The 23,373-nt window shown below is 37.6% G+C and overlaps 2 protein-coding genes across 3 annotated transcripts; one reads left to right on the top strand and one right to left on the bottom strand.

The window, feature by feature from the left end:
- The first annotated feature begins 1,382 nt into the window (after nt 1-1,382).
- Nucleotides 1,383-5,199, top strand: LOC137735747 (rop guanine nucleotide exchange factor 2-like). 2 transcript variants are annotated; one of them, XM_068475187.1, is made up of 7 exons: nt 1,383-1,772; nt 1,982-2,098; nt 2,205-2,359; nt 2,442-2,516; nt 2,611-2,904; nt 3,490-3,834; nt 4,030-5,199. In XM_068475187.1, exons 1-7 carry the CDS (start codon nt 1,460-1,462, stop codon nt 4,150-4,152), a joined length of 1,422 nt encoding a protein of 473 aa, XP_068331288.1. In that variant the 5' UTR covers nt 1,383-1,459; the 3' UTR covers nt 4,153-5,199. The 2 variants fall into 2 exon arrangements, with proteins under 2 accessions (XP_068331288.1, XP_068331287.1); XM_068475186.1 differs by having other exon boundaries at nt 2,442-2,576.
- Nucleotides 5,200-5,311: 112 nt separating this feature from the next.
- Nucleotides 5,312-18,378, bottom strand: LOC137735746 (mediator of RNA polymerase II transcription subunit 12-like). Its single transcript, XM_068475185.1, has 13 exons — nt 18,060-18,378; nt 16,605-16,824; nt 16,194-16,253; nt 15,817-15,922; nt 15,383-15,454; nt 15,196-15,249; nt 14,901-15,008; nt 14,233-14,382; nt 13,774-14,115; nt 11,281-13,676; nt 7,996-10,608; nt 6,738-7,062; nt 5,312-6,180 (listed from the first exon to the last, which is right to left on the bottom strand). The coding sequence occupies exons 2-13, from the start codon at nt 16,727-16,729 to the stop codon at nt 5,728-5,730; spliced, it is 6,804 nt and encodes a 2,267-aa protein (XP_068331286.1). The 5' UTR covers nt 16,730-16,824; nt 18,060-18,378; the 3' UTR covers nt 5,312-5,727.
- Between the last annotated feature and the right edge of the window lie 4,995 nt (nt 18,379-23,373).

Here is a 23,373-nt window from a genome sequence, read left to right as displayed (position 1 = left end):
CTATAAAGTTCCACACATGCTTTCTAATCTAACCTCCGACCGGGCTAACTAATATATTTCATATTAAATTCACAAACATGCAACTGAGACCCCATGTCGTATTTTACTTTCTATTTTATTTTTTTGGTCCTAAGTCATAACTAGCGGTTTTTTTATCTTCACACAAGCGATAATGGGAGGAGGAATCGAACCTAAAGTGTAATGGAAAATACTATGAAAGTCACCGAGTCACAAGCAAGTGATGGATTGTTTAGGTAAATAGGGCTTTCCTCTCCATCGCCTTAATGTATATTAATTTAATATGGCTTGTATTTTAAAAAAAATTCAAATAAATCACAAACCTCTTGCAAAAATTAAGTACTTTACACCAGATAAATCACCAATTTATACAAATGTCACTAAAGTGGAAATTACAAGAATAAAAATCAAATAACTAAAAACAAGGCAGATGGAGGTGATTTGATTAAAGTTGATGGGGAGTTGAAGGAGATAATTGAGCAGGCTACGTGTGATTCATAAACGCATCATAACCACACATCATATGAATTTTTTTTTTAATTTTTGGTTCTATATCACAAGGGAATATTGATTAGTCAATACAAATGTTAACATACATAAATATTTCCTTATTAATATTACAATTTAGTTTTTAACTTAGTCTGCCAAACTGTTTCCAAATTATTATTTTTCCCTTCTAAAGTTTGTATTATATTTCACATATTCAGAGTCATATATATAAACCTGCCCCTGCAGAACCATATATACATTATGTTCATGTCCAACTAAGATACAGTCCACCTGTCTGAACTTCAACCATTTTTCCTTCTGGGTTTGTGCTGTTTAATCCATCACTCAAGAACTCGACGATCGGACGGCTAACATGTTGCATTTTCCATGATCATGTTCACTTCTGGGAAATCTTTTCTTTTAGAAAGAGAAAACAATAAGTGTTTGAAGATCAAGGGCAAATGCTATAAGGAGGGAGCTATTTCAAACGGTCGTCGGCCAACTTCAACAGTTCAAATTCAAATCCATGCATTAAAAGGTAAAAATAGACTGTTACAATATACCATTTGCTTTTTTCAATCGACCGTTTGCTTTTAAATAATTTTCAGTTTTCACGCCTAAAAAATCCCTCCAAGATTGCTTTTTTGCTTTTAGATTTAGCTGCATATCAGTCAATAATTTATCTTTGGTCCTCTGATGAAAACAACGCATGACAAACCTCTTTTGCTTTTCCTTCAAAGCATAAAAAAAATCATACTTTTTTCTTCTTTTTGTCTGTTTCTGTTTATAGATTTGTCTTTCTGAATCTAAATTGTAGAATATAAACCAATTCCCAGGTTTCTTTTTTGGATTTTGAATCCTACCACAAACCCAAATTGTAACTTTTGTTAAATGACTAAAGTATTTGCAGGTTTTTGAGATTTTAGACTTAGACCACAAGTTTAGAGCTGAAATGGACAATTCACAAAGTTATGATGAACACTATGATCTGGGTTACCAGCCTTCACCTTCTTCTGTGGACCAAACTGATCATTCGCTCGCAGAAACTTCAACAAGTGGCGATTCTTTTATGTACCGCCGGACAAATTCAGAGACCTCGGCTTTCTCTGAGTCTCTGGATGACAGCAGCTACTCTGGTGAAGCTTCTCCCTGGTTCTACCCAAATGTAAAATCCAACCGGGCGTCTCTTACCAGACTTGGAATGAAGCAGCATAACAAGAATGCCTCTGATGAAACGCTTCAAGATGACGACGCAGTTGATTCAGGTAGGTTTCAATAGTTTTGTTTATAAATAAGGAAATGATTTCCGCGCACCTTCCTTTTTCATGGCCTTTGGATTGAATAAATCGGAGGAGACAGAAATAAAGAGAGGTCTGCAGAAGGAGTAAAAACGTGTGCGGAAATCACTTCCCTCTCGAAATAACAATTTAAAAGCAGTAATAAGTAACTGTTTAACTGTTTATGAAATTGGCAGAGCTTGAGATGATGAAAGAACGATTTGCAAAGCTCTTGTTGGGTGAAGACATGTCAGGAAGTGGGAAAGGTGTATGCACCGCGGTCACAATATCAAATTCGATAACCAACCTCTACGGTAAATTTCTCTATCTTCAAATTTTGATGATGCATATGATTATGAAGTAAACATGTTGATTTGTCGATTTCAATTTCAACGGGTCAACTTTTCGGATATCCTGCAGCCACTGTGTTTGGACAAAACTTGAGGCTGGAGCCACTGAATCCTGAGAAGAAAGCCATGTGGAAGAGGGAGATGAACTGTCTTCTGTCGGTCTGTGATTACATCATAGAACTTATCCCCATATCACAAAACTTACAAGATGGGACAGAAGTGGAGGTGGTTGTCGAAAACCGGTCTTTTGTTCGATTAGATTCTGCCATCTTTGCCTGTTTTTAACATAAAGTTCATTGGTTTTCAGTTCATGAAAAGCAGGCCAAGATCTGATCTTTATATCAACCTTCCAGCTTTGCAAAAGCTTGACGCAATGCTTATTGTAAGACTTGCCTTCAGCGCTAAAATATCGCATATTATTAACCCTTGTTTATTCAATCAAGCTCTGAAAGTTCGTGAATTTTTTCTTTGGGCAGGAAGTACTTGATAGTTTCCAGGATACAGAATTCTGGTATGCAGAAAAAGGGAGCATGTCATCAAATTCAACGCGTACAGGATCATTTCGAAGGGTGGTTGTTCAGCGGAATGAGGAGAAATGGTGGTTGCCGGTTCCATGTGTTCCTCCGGGAGGCCTCTCTGAGAAGGCAAGGAAACATTTGAGACACAAACGTGACAGTTCTAATCAAATCCACAAAGCAGCCATGGCAATCAATAGCAGTATTCTTGCTGAGATGGAAATCCCAGACTCATACATGTCAACTCTTCCAAAGGTAAGTCCTCAATCAACTAACATAAATATTGTTATGGTTTCGAAAACCCCTAGACTCCTCAGATACAAGGACGCGCCTGAGATTTTTGAGGTCTGAGACGAACAATTAAAATGGGGCGTGCGTGTTCACACAAAAAATAAAATGCAAGTACCACAAATTTCGGGTGACGGGTTTAGTCCAAAAATCAAATTACATTGTCAAAACAGAAGAAGGTATTTCGATTTTTTGTTGATCAGGCGACACCCCAAATTTGAACATGAAACCTTGTGACTTGAAGTTGGTGTGTCAATATTTAATCCTATAGGAGTAATATTGGAAGAATATCAACCAATTAACGCCAAAAAGCTAGGGAAATGATTTCCACACTCTTTTATCCTTTAGCACACACCTCTTTATTTTTGATCTCCAAATTTCCCTTTGATTCATTCAATTTAAAGGTTAGAAATCAATACGAGTACGCATGTGAGAAAACAAGTATGCTGAAATCACTTCTTCTTCTACCCTAGTTCGTTTTGTTACGTGTAAAGTAGTAGGCTTTATCTAACTTGGCTTTTCTCCTCTTCTACAAAACAATTTGTTTGTCAGAGTGGAAGAGCTTGTCTTGGAGACTCCATATACCGCTACATGTGCACCACAGACAAGTTCTCTCCAGACCACCTTCTGGACTGCCTTAACATAGCAACTGAACACGAAGCACTTGATCTTGCAGACAGGGTCGAAGCTTCGATGTACACGTGGAGACGTAAAGCGTGCATGAGCAACTCAAAATCTTCATGGATCATGGTAAAAGATCTAATGTCGGAAACAGAAAGGAACGACAAGAATCATGTTTTGGCGGAGAGAGCCGAGTGTTTGCTGTTGTGTTTGAAGCAGAGATATCCTGAGCTCTCTCAGACATCCTTGGATACTTGCAAAATCCAATGCAATAAGGTAAGCACTCACACTGTCAATAAATCCATCTAAATCACACGAAACATACTCGACGGACTCTAAATTAGTTCACCAAACAACGCGACAGATAACATGACAATATCTTGTCAGAAAACGAGTGAAACGCGATCACTTGGAGCACGGGTAAAATTTTGACTAATTGATCGAAGTGTTTGTTATCGGCGGTTTTTGCAGGATGTGGGGCAATCAGTACTGGAGAGCTACTCAAGAGTGTTGGAGAGTTTGGCATTCAACATTGTTGCTTGGATTGACGATGTAATTTGTGTCGAGAGATCCGCGAGAAACCAAGACAAATAGAGAGACTACGATGCAACCGAGTTCAACCATTCTTGTCAAATCTACCGCTTGATTACACGAATTTTGAAACAATTTAACTTGGGCCACTTATTTACTTGTATTTTAAGCTAATTTTTAGTACTCGGCCATGAATCTGTACATTGGCATCCAGTAAAACAAATCAAACAAATTTTAAGTTTGTTGTAGAACTCCTATTCTGATATGAAATCCTCTATTCCATGAAGCTTGCATGAAACACAAAAATGAAACGAACCGGAGTCCCGGCTGTTGCCCCGGTTACGAGGACTTGTATATTATTCCTGCCGGGAGAAAACTCGGCAGCGGACACGAACCGTGGATGTGGAGACTCTTTCCCTTAAGATTATCGGACACAGAGCAAGAGCACGAAACCATTTCTACCGTATCAAGAAAAGAAATCCGATGACATTTCATTCCATGATCATAACATTTTGTTCACAAGATTGACAGCAGCATCGCACAATTAACGCTTTATACTTGCAATTGTAACATATTCAACCGCGAAAGTAATTTTCGTTGGGAAGTAGTAAAGATCATGTCAAAATAGCATACACAAAAAATACTACACACCATTGCAACCTTGAACTTCCAAGCAGAGATCTCTGTAGGAAATCACCATTACATATACGAATCGAACACACGGCACAGACTAAGCGTTCATCACAAACAAGTTTCGTTGAAATGCATAACATCCATCCAACAATACCAACGATAATGCTGGAAAAATACAACGCTATAAAATACGTCACACCTTTTGGGATGACTAACTAAATGAAGTAGAAAGAGAACCGTGAATTCAATGCATCTACCAGCATCTACCAGTATTCCTTGTTTCCTACAAGACCGATAAACTACAGCAGGTGAGGTTTGTGTTTTTCTGACACTGCGGTGCTCTCCATTCCACTCCTAGCATCTACCAGTATTCCTTGTTTCCTTGATTATATTTAACAAATCATATCCATCTTCATCGACAACACACAGGGAAAGGACCATTTTCAGACAATATAATAGATGTAAATGTGTATAATAATCATTAGACAACATAAATATGGAAATATGTAATATGCATGTGAGTTGTTTTGTTTGTGCAGGCACACGTTTGTGTGTACATGAGAGAGAGAGAGAGAGAGAGAGAGAGAGAGAGAGAACGTAGAGATTGATTATAAGGGGAAAAAAGAACAGCTACATATCATTCTGCAGATATCTTACTCAGATCAATTGGTAAAGTGAACAAATCATCTATATATACAACAGACCTCTGAACAGCATGCGGAGAGGTGCACGGTTGGATGGGGGGTGATCGAAAGGTTAGTAGTCAAGCAGCCAAAAGACCTGGTTGTATGGGCTGAATAAGAACATCTCCAAGTTTCTTCCAAAAGGACCCCGTGCGTCCTTCCAAAAAAATTCCCTCTCAACAGATTCTCCATCATCAAAGAAATGGACCCGCACAACACGGTGATACTGATGCCAATTATGCACAGTGAATGTAAACATTAAGTTACCTGCTGAGGGGGTTCTCATTCCGGACAAAATCAACAACAAAATTTTCTTTTGAACTCAGCTGTCATCATCCACAGCACCAATGTATGTGAGATCCTTTCGTCTCACCCTCACGGCCCCCTTGAGCCAGCTAGATGCTCGAAGATTGCCATGGTCCACACTGCCTATCAAAGCACTAGTACTTGAAGATGGGCCTGAACCTGCACCATCTTCCAGCAGTGTCCATGGGTCAATATCCATATCATAATCCTGTGATGGCAACGGTTTAAATTTCCCTGGTACGTTAGTTACTGTCCGAGCCAGAGGAGCCTGATTTTTTTGAGGTGGGTTTGAGCTTCCAGCATGCAACCCAGAAACCAATATGCTGGGTTGAAGAATGGCCAAAGCAGTATCTGGAACAGGTGGTGGTTGGCAAGAGACAAGTCGCTGAACAGAAGGGATAACCACTGGCATTGCAGTTTGGATACGCCAGCGAATCATTTCAGGAAGTTGCATACGATCTAAGTCTTTCTGCATTCACAAGTACACATAAGACAGGTAGAAAACCAATTACCTAAACTGAGATTCTTAAATCATTATTAACTAATGAAAAGACAATGGCAAAAGTGTACTAACACTCAACAAGACACGGAATATATAAACAGATATTTTTTAATTTAATTAATTTTGTCGAAAATCCCATCACAGCTATATTCATGCAGTAAGGTTCATGGAATGCAAACTTATAATGCCATATACATCATTTGACATAACTTCAAAAGAGGGGAGTGGCGGAGGACTTTGAAACAATGAAATTATTTTTTTTCATGGTTAACTAAAATTGAAAATGACGGTGCCCACTCTATATAGTGGTAGAACTTTGGCACTTTCTTTTTCCTTTCTTGGAGCGCAGGGTATGTTCTATAAAGCTTACAAGAAGTTTGTAACGTAACTTATAACATACCACTACTACTTCCAAGAGAAGCACTTTAAAACTTTGCCTTCCCTCCTTTCTTTTCTTTCCCATTTTTATTTTTTGTAGGACACGGTGGGGGTGAGGATATGAAGAAGGTTACAGAAGACCAAACCTGCAAATTGTCTGCCAGTTCACGATCAAATGCAGCTAAATCTTTTCCCCCCTCATTCGTTGACTTAGTAGACCTCAACCAACTTGGCTGGCAACTGCTTAACAGCCCATGCAGAACGAACAATAATTGGTCAAAGAGACTTTCATTTGACAATTCTGCAAAAGCTGCAGAGGCAGCTTCTGTTGAAGACTCTGCATCCCTCTTAGAGAAAGTACTCTGCATGATATTGAAGCATAGGTCTGCACCCTCGTGCACAACTCGGTTTCCTAGAAGACGTAGAACTACAGAGGCAAGCCCATGCCTCATGTTCCGGCCAGATGGCTCCCTGACAGATCCAACATGTTTAAATTAGTCTATCTGGTGAACATATTCAGCATTTATCTATAATCATAAGCAAACCATCACAACACATACTGCATACAAATGTTGAAAAGGTAACACTAAACCAAGCAAGAACTTCATCTTACAAAAGGCATGTATATCTAGGCTAAAATAACCAAAATTACAACAGTCAGGGCAACTGAAGAGCCTGAGAATACACCAAATATTTTTAGTGATAGAAAATTATAAATGGCATAAGAAAGGAAATTTCTTGCTTTTAACCATATAGAACAACAAATGTATTTTTTCATTTCAGATCTTTCTTACTTAGTTTTGGTTGGATTCTTGAAGGATAAAGTACTAACTGAAATCATTAACGAATGTCAAGAGGGTATTGCATCACAAGCAAACTCTTAGTTAACTTGGTACCAAGTTTTATGGGGTTAAAGTGTCTTTTACCCTACAACATTTCTATACATGAGAACATAAAGAGAAAAGATATCAAATTATCCTCCTGATAATAATCCTTACAGAAATTTCAGTTTCTTTACTACCTGATGCACCCTATATATGAGCATCAATATACTCATAATTCACATCTGTTTACATCCTTGCACAATTACAAGAGAGAAATTATCAAAAAACAGGTTATTAAATACGCAGTCGAACTAGATTGTTTAAAAAAAGAGATCGAGACTGCATAAGCAAGAAAAAGGAAACAAATAGATATTCAAGAAGCAAGTCTTGCAACATCATAGCTGCCCCTCAAAGCACAATTGGATGAACAAGGTAAACAAATGATCACGCTTCAGTGACCCTAATATGGAAACAATCAGCAGCCTGGGAGATACATGCAACTGCTAACCAAGACAAATAGGCACATGCTCATGCAAACAAAATTACAATTCAAGACCACCATAAAAAAATGTACAATTACCTGTCTGCGCAAATGACAGGAAGCAATCTTAAGAGCAACTGCAACCGAAGCGACACAGAAGCTCGCAAAGCTGCAGGGGATGGTGGACCAGAATCAGCTGCTCCTGCTACACGCCTAGCTAATCCAGGACTGCCACCCCTTATACCTTTGCGGCTATTTCCCTTGCTTGTGGGACCTTCAACTCCAGAAGGAGTTGGTCCGGCTTGCTTATTTGTCCCACGAGTAACTGGACTAACTTGTTGCTCAATATTACCCAACTGCTTGATCAAATCATTTGCAAATGTATTGCGCGACTCATCAGAACTTTGATCTATACATGGAAGAAGTAATTCAATGAGAGCCCTCTCTGTCACATGCTGCTGAGTGACATTGTAGCTTTCAATGTCCAATGTTTGAGTGGCCCCTTTCCCATACTTTTTCGAGTCTGTTCCCTCTTCAACCATCTCACCCTCTTCAAGGGAGGCGACTTCAAACTTTCTCTTATCTCCCCTGTTTGTCATGGGATCAGCATCATAACTACACCATCCCCACGGCTTCCAAAATTGGGTCTTGATTGAGAGACCCTTACTCTCAGCAATATTAAGAAGACGTTGTCTAATGGTTTTTCGTCCATAAAGAACATCTGAACCACCCAGGAACCATTTGACCTGCAACAACATAGAATCTGCTAGTGATCTCCCAAAAAGATGAACCACATCCGAGAAAAGGGGGGCAGCATCAGGTCTAACTAATAACCTTGTAAGGATGATCTCAATGAAATATTTCTCATTCTCGGAGGCAGCAGCCTTTTCAGGACTAGGCAATGACGACCGAATGGCATCCACTAAAGACACATCTTGATTCTCAAGTTTTTCAATGAGGGCTTGTTCATTCAAAAGGAGCCTCAGCTCTACCCACTGCCAATGAAATTTAGCAGGTTGCAGGGTATCTAAAATATGTACAAGCTTCTCTACAAGCTTTGTTTCATGCTCTGCAAATTGGACTTTAGACTCACCATGTCCAGAGACCTGATTTGCTTCAACCTGTGTAAATGAAGAGTGCGGCATCTTACAATCCATTATGGCATTTAGAAAAAGCCTTGCACGTAATGGAATAAAAGCCTTGGATTTTATATGCATGTCTGAACCATTTAGCTCTAGCATGGCTGCAAATTCAGCATCACTACCATCTGCAGCTACAAGATCATAGAAACCCTGACTATCTCTCAAACACACATCACGAAAAGGAGAGTGCTTTATAGCATCACCTATAGCTGTTGTTAAAGATTGATATGATTGGTTAAAATCATCCCGGGCTGCAAAGCTAGTGCTAAGAAGGAATGGCCGCCACATAACAAAAGCAAATATTGAATAGGCAGGTGGAAAAACCAAATCAAGAGGGAGTATACGCTGCATCCTCGAAAGAGCTATTACAGAGGGTTCACCCAAGAGTTCCACGACCAATCCATCAGAGACTGTTCTGCAGTTTCCAATGAGAAGTCTAAACCAATGCACATAAACTTCAAGCGAGTTATCACCCTTAAATGCCCCAGCAGAACGAGCATTGCCATTAGAGTTGGATCTACTACTCCTTACAAATTGAATTACATCCAACCTTTCCTTTAACCTGAATACAGTCACCAATCTCTCCAAGCTAGTAACACCTTGAACAACCGCCCCGACGATTAGTGCAGAAACAGCAGCTGCAACTTTTGTTGTCCTCCCAAGAACTACTCTACTATTCAAAATGTCATTAGACATATTAGTGTTGGAATCATGGGATTCAGGGGAGGAGTGATATTGATTTCGAGGGGCCTTTCCAGGAGCAAAAACCCCAGCAAGAGCAGAATAAGCTTCTGTCGCAAGAGCTACCTCAAACACACGGGTTTGGCGCTCTCCAAGAGCTTCCTTAAGGAGGCATAGGCAACTTATATGGATACGCAAAATACGCCTAGCAAAGTTCAAGGAATCAGTGGTGGATGGAAAGGTTGAATAGCTACCCCCCACTCTAAAATCTGGAACCTTTGCTATAGTTAGCCCTACATTACCCACAATAGCAGCAATGGCAGAAGACACCAAAGATGGATCCCCTTCTTGAGCAGCACCACCAGTTTGCCTAATGCAGTCCATCAGTTCTGTAATTATTTTTTGAGATATCTGATATCCATCGTCCCATTTATCAACAGGAGGGCCTTTAGGAGCACCAGCAGCAAAGAGCTTTCTCTCTTTCCCAAAAAAATACTGAAAGGCGTCATCAACATTCACATTTCGTTGCACTATTTCTTTCATGTTTAAACCCACCCTGGATAACCGAACCCCACTAATCTTTTGGCGGAAAAAATCATCAAGATCTTCGACTCCGGCTGGAACACCAAGCGGAAACCCCAACTCTCCATCCACCGACTGTCCAGACTCAAGTTCAGAAAGAAGTCTCTTATCGCATGTTGGCTTGAAACTCTTTTCCCATTCAATGACACTAGCTACATTGCTGTATCGCTTCAATAAATACCGACTGTATGCTAAGGCAGCTGAACCTGAAACTCTTCCATTAGATGCCACTACGGCTGAAGCACGATGCATTGTAACAGACAAGACTTCTGGAATAAGATCTGTAGCAATAATTATGTTCTCATACCTGAACCAAATCCATTGTTAGGAGACAACAGAATCTAAAGTAGAATGCTTAAGGAAAGTGTTTATGTCAAGTGACAAGCAGATAAGAGGAGAAATTTGATGGGGCACATACTACTAAAAAGTATTAGACAAGGATGTTGATGATGATGTAAGTACACGTAATTTTTTTAAAATTTGAACAAACAGCTTCCAAAGATGGAGTATTTGCTGTCATGAAAACTATTTCATACAGGATTGATAAGAGTGTGTTTCTAAACAACTTCAATTCAGGTGCAAGGTTGCAAATACGAAGAACAAGTGTATTAAAAAAAATGAAAAGAAAAGGGGGCTAAACTAATTTGAATGTGGTTTGTACAATAAGCTCTCAAGTGCAAGGTTGCAAGGTTGTAAATACTAAGAACAAGTGTATTAAAAAAAATGAAAAGAAAAGGGGGCTAAACTAATTTGAATGTGGTTTGTACAATAAGCTCTCAAGATTTTAACTTCATTTCGCTTATTCTATCTACTTCCAAAAGAATCAAAAAGTGAACCTCATGCCTGCACAATAAGTGTCATTTTTTAAAGCGAAAAATGACAAGAGGGAAGGATAAGTAAATCTGCAATCATATAAGAGAAACAGACTTATCTCAACATTGAGTATAAAATTTACAGGATATAAAGATTGAGAATGCACCTTCGGAGTGATGATACCATAAATGCCTCCCCCAATTCACACACTTGATTTTCAGCATTTCTGGGCAACAGCATAATGTTCCTCCCACTATGGATTGGAGAACTAGGGCCACTAACCTTTGGCAGCAACCAAAGGAGAAACTTGACTGCTGAAACTAAATCATTTGAAACATCCATCAAATACAGTGCAGCAGAAAGTTCATCTTCACCAAGCTTCCACCGCATGGAGCTCCTATCATCAACAGATGCGAAAGTCCTACCAAATTGGCCAACCTTCGCAATGGTCTTTTCAGTCTCTTCAACAAGCTGCCTGATAACAGTCATCAGCCAAACCGTAATTGTCCTCTTCTCTACAAATCGGAGCTGCTTTAAAGCTTTTCCAATTGAAACAATATCCCCACCATAGTTCATTTTGGTTGGATCTATAGACTTCGGGGTTTCCCCCTCAACTCCACTTTTATGATGTGGACAGCTTACTTTATTATTGCAGACATGACTCGTAGATGCTCCCTGGCTACCTTCAATCCTAGCAGCTGCAAGTTGAGCAAGACTTTGAGTTTTACGAACTATCTTCTGCCGGTTCCTAGAGACCTGTTTGGTTGATTTAACAGGTGGATCAACCTTCAATGGCTCCAAGGACTTAGGTCTCTTCCTCATCCACCAGGTATCTTCATCATCAGAAGGAATTGAAAATTTTCCTTGGATGCATGAGCTCCTTTCGCCACTCACTTTTTGCCTCTTTGCTCTTCTGCATTCTTCACACCCAGGAGTGCCTTCTCCCAGATCCATCTTGTTATAGATTGACCCAAAAGGCCTCTTAACACTCCCTTGGGATTCATCAAGCCCCATATCTGTTGTTGGGGATGAACTATTTGGGAGTTGCAACAGAACTGATATTGCTTCCTTTAGTTCTTCGACATCAGCATCAGTCTTGCCACTTTTACCGGGCAGTACGTTGGGTGATGGCTGAACAGCCTTCCACTGATCCACAGAAACAGGCAAACCACCATCTTTTCCAGGAATGGGATAATGCTTTTGCTTCAGAACAGACACATTTTTATTTTGATCGGAGAGAAGCCCACGAAGTATTAGACGGCGCTCAGTTGAGTAGAAGTTCATGACCTCTGAAAGTTGTGGCCCTTCAGCAATCCCTGCTTCTTCCAAAGCATCATGCATTAAAAGCCCAGGCAACAGCTTCAAGATACGAAAATGCCTCTTCCGCCGGTCTACTTCAACCACCGGTCCATTCATATCCATAATCCCACTAACTATCAGCTGCCTAACATAAGCATGAGGATTAAAAATACCAGACCGGATAAGTTCAATTAGAAGTAGTTGAAGGCGCTTCAAACCTTCTCCTTTGCCTGCTTCATGTTGATCAATCCAACACACTATGATATCGTGTAAAGGACCAGGGCTCTCAAATATATTTGACGATTTCATACTTCTTTGATCAACATTTTTTGGTTTAACCTCACAGGAATTTCCCAAGGAAACTCTGACAGGAAAATTGTTCTGCTGGGTAGAACCTTTTGCAACACTACTGACTCCAAGGACAATGTCATTCTTTCGTTGAGTTGAACTTTGCAAATCTCTTATCTTTAGCTTCAAAAGCCTAGTAACAACAAATACCTGAGAGAAATCCTTTCTGCCAGTAAATTTCAACTCACAAGGTGGGGCAGTCCTAAAATCCCTGAAATCACATGTTGCCCACTCACAGAGGAAAAATACAGAGCAAACAAATGACAACTTTGCGTTCCCAATCCACTTCAATGAAGTTCGTAAACATGGACTAACTCCTGCAATCCAACTTTCACTTGCAACTCCATCACAAGGATCTTCAAACAGAAATCTATAAGCCCCTCGAACATCTCCCTGCACAAGAGATCTATCTAGGGCCTGTACAGCTTTAGCTATACTATGGCCTGGATAGCTAGGCCTTGCAGCCTTTGCAAGATTTTCAGCACATTTCTGAATAGATGAAACAATACGATCAAAAGCCAGGGACTGATATTGAGTATCGAAAACTCTGCTTCTTAATGCAGAAGCAACTTCTGCTGAAACATTTTTAATCTTTCTTTCATCCTCGGACATCTTTGGTAATCCATCGTTTGAAACATAGGAAACTACAGAGGATGGTAGAGGAAAACAATCCAAAGCTACAAACGTATCAGGCACAGCAAGTATTAAATAGCGAAGCATCTCAACCATAGAAGACACTATGTACCCCCTACGGGAGTTATCTACAAGATCTGATCCACCTTGAGAAGGTTCAGCAATGAAACGAACAGCTACTCTCACAAGATTGCGCACATATGTTTGAGATAAAACAACAGTTTCCAGAACACCATATATAATAGGCAAAAACAACTGCATAATCTCAAACAATTCTTTATCCTGCAAGAGAACAAATATGAATATAAGAGGCATACTAAGATACTTTAAACCTCAGTAAACAGTGTTTAAAAAAAATAAACACATAAAAAAGTAATACCTGTAGTTGACTTAGAACCCACTCAATGATGAGTGTAGGAAGAAGCAGCCCCTCGGCATGATGCCATTGCAGAAGCCGCACCACATACCACCACTTGAAATGTACGGAAGGCTCCTCACCATCAAGAACTGCTGATGCTGGATCATTCCTTTGTGACGCAGCATATAAAGTTTGTGGTGATCTATCTCTGTTGTTTGAACTGGAATGAGATTTATTTCTCGAGAATAACTCATCTAGAAGGTACTGCAGATACTCAATAATATCTTTTGTCCAAAGCTCTGTGCGGGACAACTGAGCTTTATCAGATGTCCCAGATGATAAAATGGTAGAACCTGGCCTGACCTGCAGAAAATACAGAAATAATATGGTGCAGTGTCAGCTACTTTCCAATATGAGAAGTATTGGAAAACAGGTTATGATCAAAACCCAGTTCTGTTATGATTGTGCGGGAATACCTACCTGATTAAGATAAGTTACTTTAATAAACCAAGTTGCTCTCAGCAATGGAACATTATTCCTTGTAAGAACTTCAAACAAAGATCTTTTCCTATACCCATGAGGGACATGATCAGCCAATGAACGCAAGCGCTTGTGTTGTTGTGATAGACCCTGGAAGCGAATGAGAAATATATTATAATCAGATTATAAACAAGAATAAATAGAAAGACTTATCGAGTCATGGAATTCAACAACAAAACCAACTTAGTATTTCATGGGAGACCCTCCACCAGTTTTTGGGGGATACCTCTTCATCCTTATCAAATTCTCACCACTATGTGGCCATACTGGGTTGTCATCATTTTGATGAAGCCTTGTGTCTAAAAACATTTGACAAGTTGATTGGGTATAGATAATAAAAACTGTGGCCCTCATTTTGCTGCCCTCAGTAAGACATTAAGATGTTTGGCAAGAACCAAGTCACCATATCACAAAGCTTCTTGTTTACATAAGTTGACATTGTAACCAAATGGGTAATAGCTACTAGCTATTTCTATATTTCAAAGTTTCTCAAGCAAAAGTGCGCAATTAGAAAGGAGTGCACGGTCTATGCCTTTAATCTTTCTATACAAAAATAAGGTTAACATTTATTAGAAGCAACTATGTATTCAAGAAACGAAAAGGCATACCTCAATCCATTTTTTTCGCAACTCTTCACCACAGGGCTTTTGTTCAGGAAAAACACCTGGCTTTGACAACAGTGAATCAACAAGAGGAACACCGTACACTTGACCAGCCTGCCATGTGAAAAAAAAATAAACATACAGCAGTCCATAATGTGGCATCAGTCATATAGCAACCCCCCCCCAAAAAAAAGCACTTTAATGCAAAAGAATATGGCAATATGTATTTTTGCGGCAGAATAAATTTCCTAAACTTAAAATAAATAAAATAAAAAAAAACAGCTGAGCCAGGATAAACTACCTTCCTCTTTTGAGCACGGGATTCATTGATAGCCCTAAAACGTTTTTTGATGGCCTGGAAATTAAGACAACCCAAAATATCATATAATCTACTAGTATTGAAAAATATATGAAACCAAAGAAAGTGGTAGACTACTTCACTATCAAAATAGATATGGCCCACACAACTTTCCAAACTAAGTGAGTACCTCTTTGCACCTGAAGACAAGAAGAGGCTTGCTAAAAGCTTGAGCCTGACTCAGAGAAAGCTCTCTAGATTCCTGCAAAATTTGGCAAGCGAAGTCATCGTAAACACCCATGTGTTTGGACCCACAAAAATTTGAATCACAAAATACCGTAATAAGATTAATAGTAATAATAATTATTGTTATCCAATACGAGCAGACCATATAAAAATGGCCTTCAGCATTAAAATATGCAGCATAAATGCTTATAAATTGAAAAGACATAAAAAGACTCTTCAAAAAAGTGTAGAAGGATGCTCACAAATGGTTATAAGGAATAAACTTCGGTGGGTTTTTGTGAAGAGACAACTATATTGGGTTTTCAGATAGGTAGTCTTTCTCAAGAATTAAGAGCACCTTGATATATTTCAACTAATTAGTAGAACATAAAATTTTACCTCAATTCCTTCAACAGTCTCTCTGTATCCAGCTTGCACATATTCCTTGGTAAGAGTCTCCTCTGGGCAATTTGGCGTTTGGGGGTGAAAGTCAGGTGGCCCAAGTCTAACATTAAATAAAATGGAAATGACTTATAATTGAGAACCACAATCAGCAGACATAAATTTATGAACAAAAAATATAAAAATAAAATAAACATAACATTTTGAAAATAACATAGAAGTTAGCACATCCAGCAGTAAAAAACTCCTGCAATATGTTTCATTTAAGTAAGTATTATAATAAAATAAAAAAAGAACTCGAGACTGTAACAGCACATAAATTCTCGTCTTTACAGATATTTCAAGAAAAGGGCAATAATATTTGTGAACATTACCGGGAATTCAAAGGGTCTTTATCACACTTCAATTTGTAAGGGTTTAACTGTGATGTGCGCCTGCATAGTTGAAAACAGGTCACCAAATTTTATAACAAGGAAACAGTCAACTTATCAATAATCAAAAGACTGAGTAACTCCGTATAAGAAAAACCTAAGTTATACAACCATTATAGAGAAAATATAATATTGGAAATGTTAGAAGTTGCAAAATTTTGAGCCAAACTAGACTATAAATGATGACATAATAAATTTCATTTAAATTTTTATGAAAAACACACTACTCATTAAAAAAAATAGAAAAACTAGACAATAAATACCATTGAAATTAAATTTACAGTATGACCTAAAACAAAAGACTTTTTTCCATGAAAGAGAATGCAATGCAACATATTTGTGTAGCACATTTACCTAGAAGCTAGAGGTAAGTTAGGCAATGCGGCCGATTCAGCTCGGGTAGAATCCCTCCCTGATGTCCCACCTATGGTTGTGTTGTTAACTGCACTAGTGCAGCCAGGGGCATGATACCTGTGCATTTCTCCCAACTATCATCGGCATACTGTGCCCAGCATCGAACTGCTACAAGAAGCTGCCAAACTAGACTGCTTAAATCTTGGTTCCCCCGTTAATTCTGATGAAAACCATCACCAGAAGAAAGTACAGTTACATTAGTTTAATGCAGAAATACAAATTTGAGATGATAATGGATGCAACCCGCAAGGATTCACTTCATGAGTGTAACGTATGCAAATATTATCAGTCATAAGCTACATAAGGATTCACCTCATGAGTATAATGTATGCATATATTATCAGTCATAAGCTACATAATGCAAGTTGACATTCCTTCAAGGCAAAACTCTTTTCTACTAAACATGACATACTCTTTCAGACCCTATGATGAATCGCATGGTATGAATAATGTATGAACTTCAAGCCACAATTCTAGAATTATATATGTATAATATATATATATATAGACGAGACAGATGGAGTATGGAGCAAAAGATGTTTAGTTCTTAGAAACAAATTACAACGAAGATGGATGATTCAAAAAGTGTGATTCAAGTACAGAATCTATTTGTTGCTGATTAGTTATTAGTCTATTACCTAATCCTACAAATAATGTTGAAAATTTGACTTTTAAAGCTTCTGGCACTAAAATTTCTTTGTTCCCTCCAATATACATCATGAAATAGTTGGGAGTCCCAATATGAAGGAAAAAAAACACCACCTCTACTAAAACAACTAACATATAGAATTTTACACAGGCATGTTCAGGCATAACATATCTAAGAAATGCCTAAAGTTTTGATTTTCTCTCGGCGAATATTAAGTTCACTTGGGAGCATTCAAACCTAAAATGAGACGTGCGCATTTGCTTAAAGTTGCCAAACTTGATATAATGAACAAAACGTTAAATTCCTAGAGCACCTAATAAAATCTTTGGCCTCGTAATTCGCAACCCAGTTTCGTAAAGTTCATATCATTCACATTACACATATACGTAAATAATAAGTCCCAAATTTCAAACCACATGGCAAAAAAAAGCAACAGAACTTAACCCAAACATTTCGATCTGCAATTCTTTATCCAAAATACATTAGAAATTCCAATTATTTAAACTGCAAGCTCAATCGGTTATGTGCCCAGAATAGAAACACAACAATTTTCAAAACAAAGTAATATTAACAATACCAAACCTAAGCACTAATACAACCCTAAATCTGCTATTGAGCCAAAGAATTTCAAAGAACCCTAAATCCGAGCTAAGTTCCAAACGGTACTGAAACAAATTCGCATTCCGAATCATCGAATCTAACACCAAAAGCACCATAAATTGCAGGTAGGGTTTTGAACAAAATACCAATTTCCACACGGGAGAGCTATTGCGGGAGCTTCCCTAATTGGGTTTTCCAGCAGCAAGTGAGGCTAGGGTTTTTATGGCAATGGGTGTAAAAAAGGCGAAGACTTGGGGACCAAACTGTATAATAAAATAATGAAAAAGATTTGGGATTGCAGAGGCTTGGCTCTGAAAGGTTTGAGATTCCAAAAGGAAGGAGATGGGTTTTAGAGAGGGAAAGTTGTAGAGAGAGAAAATTGGGAAGAACTGAAGAAGGGTTGAGGAGTTTGACTCTTTAATCTTGTTGCTGATGATGACGATGATACGTCTGTTGCTTCCTGGGTTAGAATAAAGAGGAAAGGATGGGCAATCTGGAGCTAGTTAAGTCATTATAAAATTATTTTCTGCATTTTTTACCTTTTGTTCCAATTTTGCCCTTGTCTTTCTTCTTTGATTTTGCTAGATTTCTGCAGAATGGCAACTTTGAGGGGGTATAATGGGGATAAAGTTGGGATACCCTAACTAAGCTGAATAGAAAATTGATGTGTGTTTTTCTGTGATTTTAATAGAAAATTGGTGATCTGCATCCTCATGTTTAGGATTTGGTAAGAAATATACAAAATTTAAACGAATTTATGGTTTGATTTGATCCACATCCACGCCAAGATTAACATGATGCTCATAATTAATGCGTCATCTTTGCATGGTAGATTTCTTTCTTTTATGGTGGGTTGATGGACAGATGGTCGAAAAGTGAAATAATTAAGTCGGTAACTGAGTTAGTTGATTCGACAAGTGAGTTGTTACACACTTAAGAATTGGTTCGATTTTAAGGAAAGAAAGTAACAATTTTCAAACATTTTGTTTGGTATTCCTTAATTTAATTACGCCTAATGTTGAAGAAATTTGCAAGACAAATTAATTGAAGGATTAGTATTATCATGTGTTATGCATCTGAATATTCTACTAAAGTTTTCACCAACAAATTTTGTTACTTTTCAAGGTCAAAGTATGGAAAGTAAATACTATTTTGGATTTAGTTATTCTCCTTGGTCCCTAGGATAATATTAGAGCTTCCACAATGAGTGACTCTATATGGAGTTGAAAAAATTGTGAATATAACCTAATTTATAGCTTCAATGACTTTTTGGGGGTCTAAAAAAATCTTTCTCAATGAGAGGCTAATACCTTTCTAACTCTATATGAAGCTACATATGTATTTGTATAGTAATTTGATTATGCCAGTAACTTTATTTTTGTCTTAACTTTTCTTAGATTGATTTTGGACGTGTTATCTTAAATTTTTGGCTTATTTTTAGCTACACCCACTAGAACTCCATTTTAATCTCACTTTGCTCCTTGTAACTCAAAAGTCATCACTATACTTCCTAAAACTCAAAATTCACTTCACATTGCGTCTTGCCCCCTAGAACTCAATTTTGATCTCAGTTTGCTCCCTGAAACTTGAAAGTTGTCTCCATAAAACTCAAAATTCACTCCACATTACCTTAATATCTATTAGATTCTTAAGTGGATTTGATTTCAATGAGTCAGGCTAATCAATTTCTTTTTTATTTTTTCGCATCTCTTCAATTTCTTTATACTTAATATTCTCTGATTGTTGAATGTTGACGCATAATGGATACTTACAATCAAATTTATTCCACATGTGGCATATTGGGTGTTGGGTCCCTCATATGTTTTAGGAGACGACCTATAAGTTTCAGGTAGAAGAAAAAGTCCACAAGTCAAAGTAGAACGAATTTTGAGTTTCAAGGAATAAAGTGATGACTTTTAAATTACAGGGGCAAAGTAAGATTAAAATGAAGTTCCAGGGCCGTAGCTAAAATAAGCCTAAATTTTTCTTATGAACTTTTCAACCTAAAAAAACTCAAATTCTGGCGAAGTTAGATTTTATGACTTATGCACCGTTGGATTAGATTCTCTTATCTCAAACTCAATTGTTGGTTTGTTTTTATGAAATCAGACAAGATAAGATTTTATTTCATAACAGCCATTGGATTTGTTTGTTTACGCTTTCAAATAACAAAATTGTAATGCCCTTACAATTTAGGTATGTTGTTTATTTATGTTTTCAGTTTAGGTCTCTAAACTACCAATATTAATTGCATCATTTTTCAATCTAGAAAATTAAACACAAAGCACAATATCTTTTTATTGATCAATAACACAAAAAAATAGCCTTTTGTTTATGTTTTCTTAATTAAAAAAAATGGTTAAAAAATAAATCCTTGAGATTATTTTTGGAATTAGAAATCGAGCCTACCCATTTCTAAACTAAAAAAAAAGACTAGGTCCTCAATTGTTACGAGTCCCTTGATTTTTGGGGTTAGATATAGCCTAATTTTTTGCTACCTAATGAATGAAGTTGTTAGCTCATATGGTGGATGTAACCCCATTTTTTTGCCCATTGAATATGAATTTTTTTCACTAAAGCTACAAAATGTAGCAGACTCATAGAGGATAAAGCCTCCATCAAGGATGCTCTTAAGACACCATCCTAAATGGAGGGTAGTGATGTAGCTTTCCATTATATGCCCTAAAAGCAAGTCCACCTGTTATCCAAAGGGCAAGGTAAGAGCTGTCAAATTGCCCTTTAGTCCAAAAAACCACTTTCAGCAGTTCATTTATATGGAGGGCAATTGGTGGGCCATGTAAAGCCCGCCAACTGCCTTTGCAATTCAAGTCCAGCCTTGCACCAGCGGGCAAGCTGACGTCGATATGACATTGTGCCAGTGGAACTAGGTGTGATCTAACCACATGTGTGCGTTCTCTAGCTTGAGCAGGTGCTTGATCTTGTATAGTAAATGTCCATAGCTTGGACCTTGTGGAGCATCTTTAACATCAGCTTCTTGCAGAGGTGGAAACCAATGAACCTTCTAGCTCTAATATCGTTATCGGCGGATTGTCATCTAGAAGAAGAAGAAGAGATAGAGTTTGGGTGGTAAGAGGAAATTGGGTGGTGGAAGGGATAGGGAGAAAGTTTGGGTGTTGGAGTAGAGAAAGTTTCTTGGGCTTTATGGATTTGGTGAGAAAATTAGGTGGTGGGAAGAGGAAAGGGAGAGAGTTTCGTCGAAGAAAAAGAATATGGAAGAAGTAAATGGGAGGTCAATATGTATTTAAAATTATTGGAGTAAACACCCTTGCACATATAAAATATTTAAAAAATATATATTTGTGAATAACAATTGCCTTTGTTCTTGCCTTGCTCTTACTGAACGGATGGACTTGCAAAAAAGCAATTATCTTTTAAGAGAGCTATTTACATATCATTTCCCTTGCTTTGCTCTTGCCCTTTCCAAACAGTTAGACTTCCCTTAGATGACTGTATATGTCTCATCCTTGGAGATGTGCATGCATTTGGTTAATATCATACCTTTTTTTATAACATACTTCCACTAATGGCAATGAACTTTTAGGCTTCCTTTCTCCATTTGTAGCATGAGAGCTTACTTTCAAAGCGCGAAAATGCAAAATTTTGCATGCGTGCAAATAAACACACACACACACACACAGACATATATATATATATATATATATATATATATATATATATATATATTGGGGCATTACATATTGATTGTCTAATGCACAAGTTGACGTGTTTTTCATAATAATTGATCAAATAATCAAGATCAGCATGTAAAAGTGTGGATGTGAATAATAATTGATTAAATTATCAAGACTAGCAAGAGAAATAGTAAATATAAAAAGAACTTTGTATATGGAAGATTAATCTAAAAACAACATTTGTATGGAAGAATTTCTCCAATTATAGTAGAATATTTGAATTCCCTAAAACTAAAATTAATTGTCTGAAGTATCACTATATTCGTAGCCAAAGATTCACCCTTACCTAATAAAACTCCTTTTGACACTATGATAAGTTTTTAAAACCCCTTCGTGACCTGCCATAGGAGTAAAATTGTGCTTTTCAGAAAACCGTTATCTAAGTGATAATTGGATATAGCTGAATCCACACTTGAAACTTGATCCTACAAGACTCTTTTCACTTCACTTGCCATTTGTGAAATCCATAGATCTTGTTCTAGACTCATCTTGAGCTTATCCAACCACCCAAAGTATGGATGTGAAATGGCTTTGCACAATTAGCCTTGAATTTCATCTTCCAAATGTCTTTTAGGTAAGATAGAAGATCCTAGAACCCTAGACAATGCATCAGCCACATTGTTATCAACTCCATACTTATATTGGATCTCATAATCAAATCCCAGCAACTTTGCCACCCATTTTTTTAATGAAAGAGAGTATTTGCTTTCTGATTTAGGAAGTAATTCAAACTATTATGGTCAGTTTTGATCACAAAGTGGCGCCCTTGGAGATAGTTTTGCCACTTCCAGATGGCATGGACAATGGCAATCAATTCTCTCATATGTAAAGAGTGCTTGGTTTCTAGTCCTAGGGTCTGACTTGTAAAAGCAATTGGTTTACCTGTTTATTGCAAGACAGCACCAATGCCATTTCCTAAAGCATCGCTCCAGTTTAAAGGGAGTAGAGAAATCAGGTAAAGCTAGGACCTGATGAGATGTCATGACATACTTGAGGTGTTGAAAAGTCTCATGAGCTTCTTGAGTCCACTGAAATCCATCATTCTTTGTCAATTGATAAAGAGGTTGACATATTTTACCATAACCAGACACAAAATTTCTATAGTATCATGTGAGTCCCAAAAACCCCCTAAGCTCTTTTACATTTACTGGAATTGGCCACTCCATTATAGTTTGAATTTTTGTAGGGTCAACTGCCACAACATTCCTAGATACAGTGTCCCATATATTCTCTTACTTTGCCCATAAGAGCAACTCCAGCGTTGGAGCCCTCCCCCTGGCAATACACTATTCAATCCACCTAATGAACAGTAACTGCCCTTAATGAACAGTAAGTAGCCTTGGCAATAGGCAATAAAATATTAGTATTTTATTTATTTATAAAATAATACAAAATATTAGTATTTTTTTTAATAGGCAATAAAATATTTATTTATAAAATAGGCAATAAAATATTAGTATTTTTTTTATTTATAAAATAATACAAAATAATTTTAATTGTAATATCGGATAAGATTTTTAATCGTTCTCGTTGTGCCACGTGTCATTATCCGAAGTATTATTAAATAATACAAAATAATACAATTATTGGTGATGGATTTCTGATAAGATTATTAACCAATCACGTCGCGCCACGTGTCATAATCGGTTCATAATCTTTGAGGATAGATTTCCATCAGATTTTTAACGAATGACGGCATGCCACGTGTCATAATCTGTTCACAATCTTTGAGGATAGATTTCCATCA

This window comes from Pyrus communis, chromosome 5 (assembly GCF_963583255.1).
Source record: "Pyrus communis chromosome 5, drPyrComm1.1, whole genome shotgun sequence".
In the NCBI taxonomy this organism is placed as follows: domain Eukaryota; kingdom Viridiplantae; phylum Streptophyta; class Magnoliopsida; order Rosales; family Rosaceae; genus Pyrus; species Pyrus communis.
This window is presented reverse-complemented; position numbering and strand designations above follow the sequence as displayed.

Excerpts from the sequence above, each read along its gene's own strand:
- LOC137735747 (XM_068475186.1), top strand. The coding sequence starts at position 1,460 with ATGGACAATTCACAAAGTTATGATGAACACTATGATCTGGGTTACCAG. Across the intron at positions 2,360-2,441 it reads AAGATGGGACAGAAGTGGAG|TTCATGAAAAGCAGGCCAAG; the intron begins GTGGTTGTCGAA and ends ATTGGTTTTCAG. Across the intron at positions 2,577-2,610 it reads ACCCTTGTTTATTCAATCAA|GAAGTACTTGATAGTTTCCA; the intron begins GCTCTGAAAGTT and ends TTCTTTGGGCAG.
- LOC137735746 (XM_068475185.1), bottom strand. The coding sequence starts at position 16,729 with ATGCACAGGTATCATGCCCCTGGCTGCACTAGTGCAGTTAACAACACA. Across the intron at positions 16,254-16,604 it reads AACTTACCTCTAGCTTCTAG|GCGCACATCACAGTTAAACC; the intron begins GTAAATGTGCTA and ends TCAACTATGCAG. Across the intron at positions 14,116-14,232 it reads AAGTAACTTATCTTAATCAG|GTCAGGCCAGGTTCTACCAT; the intron begins GTAGGTATTCCC and ends TATTTTCTGCAG.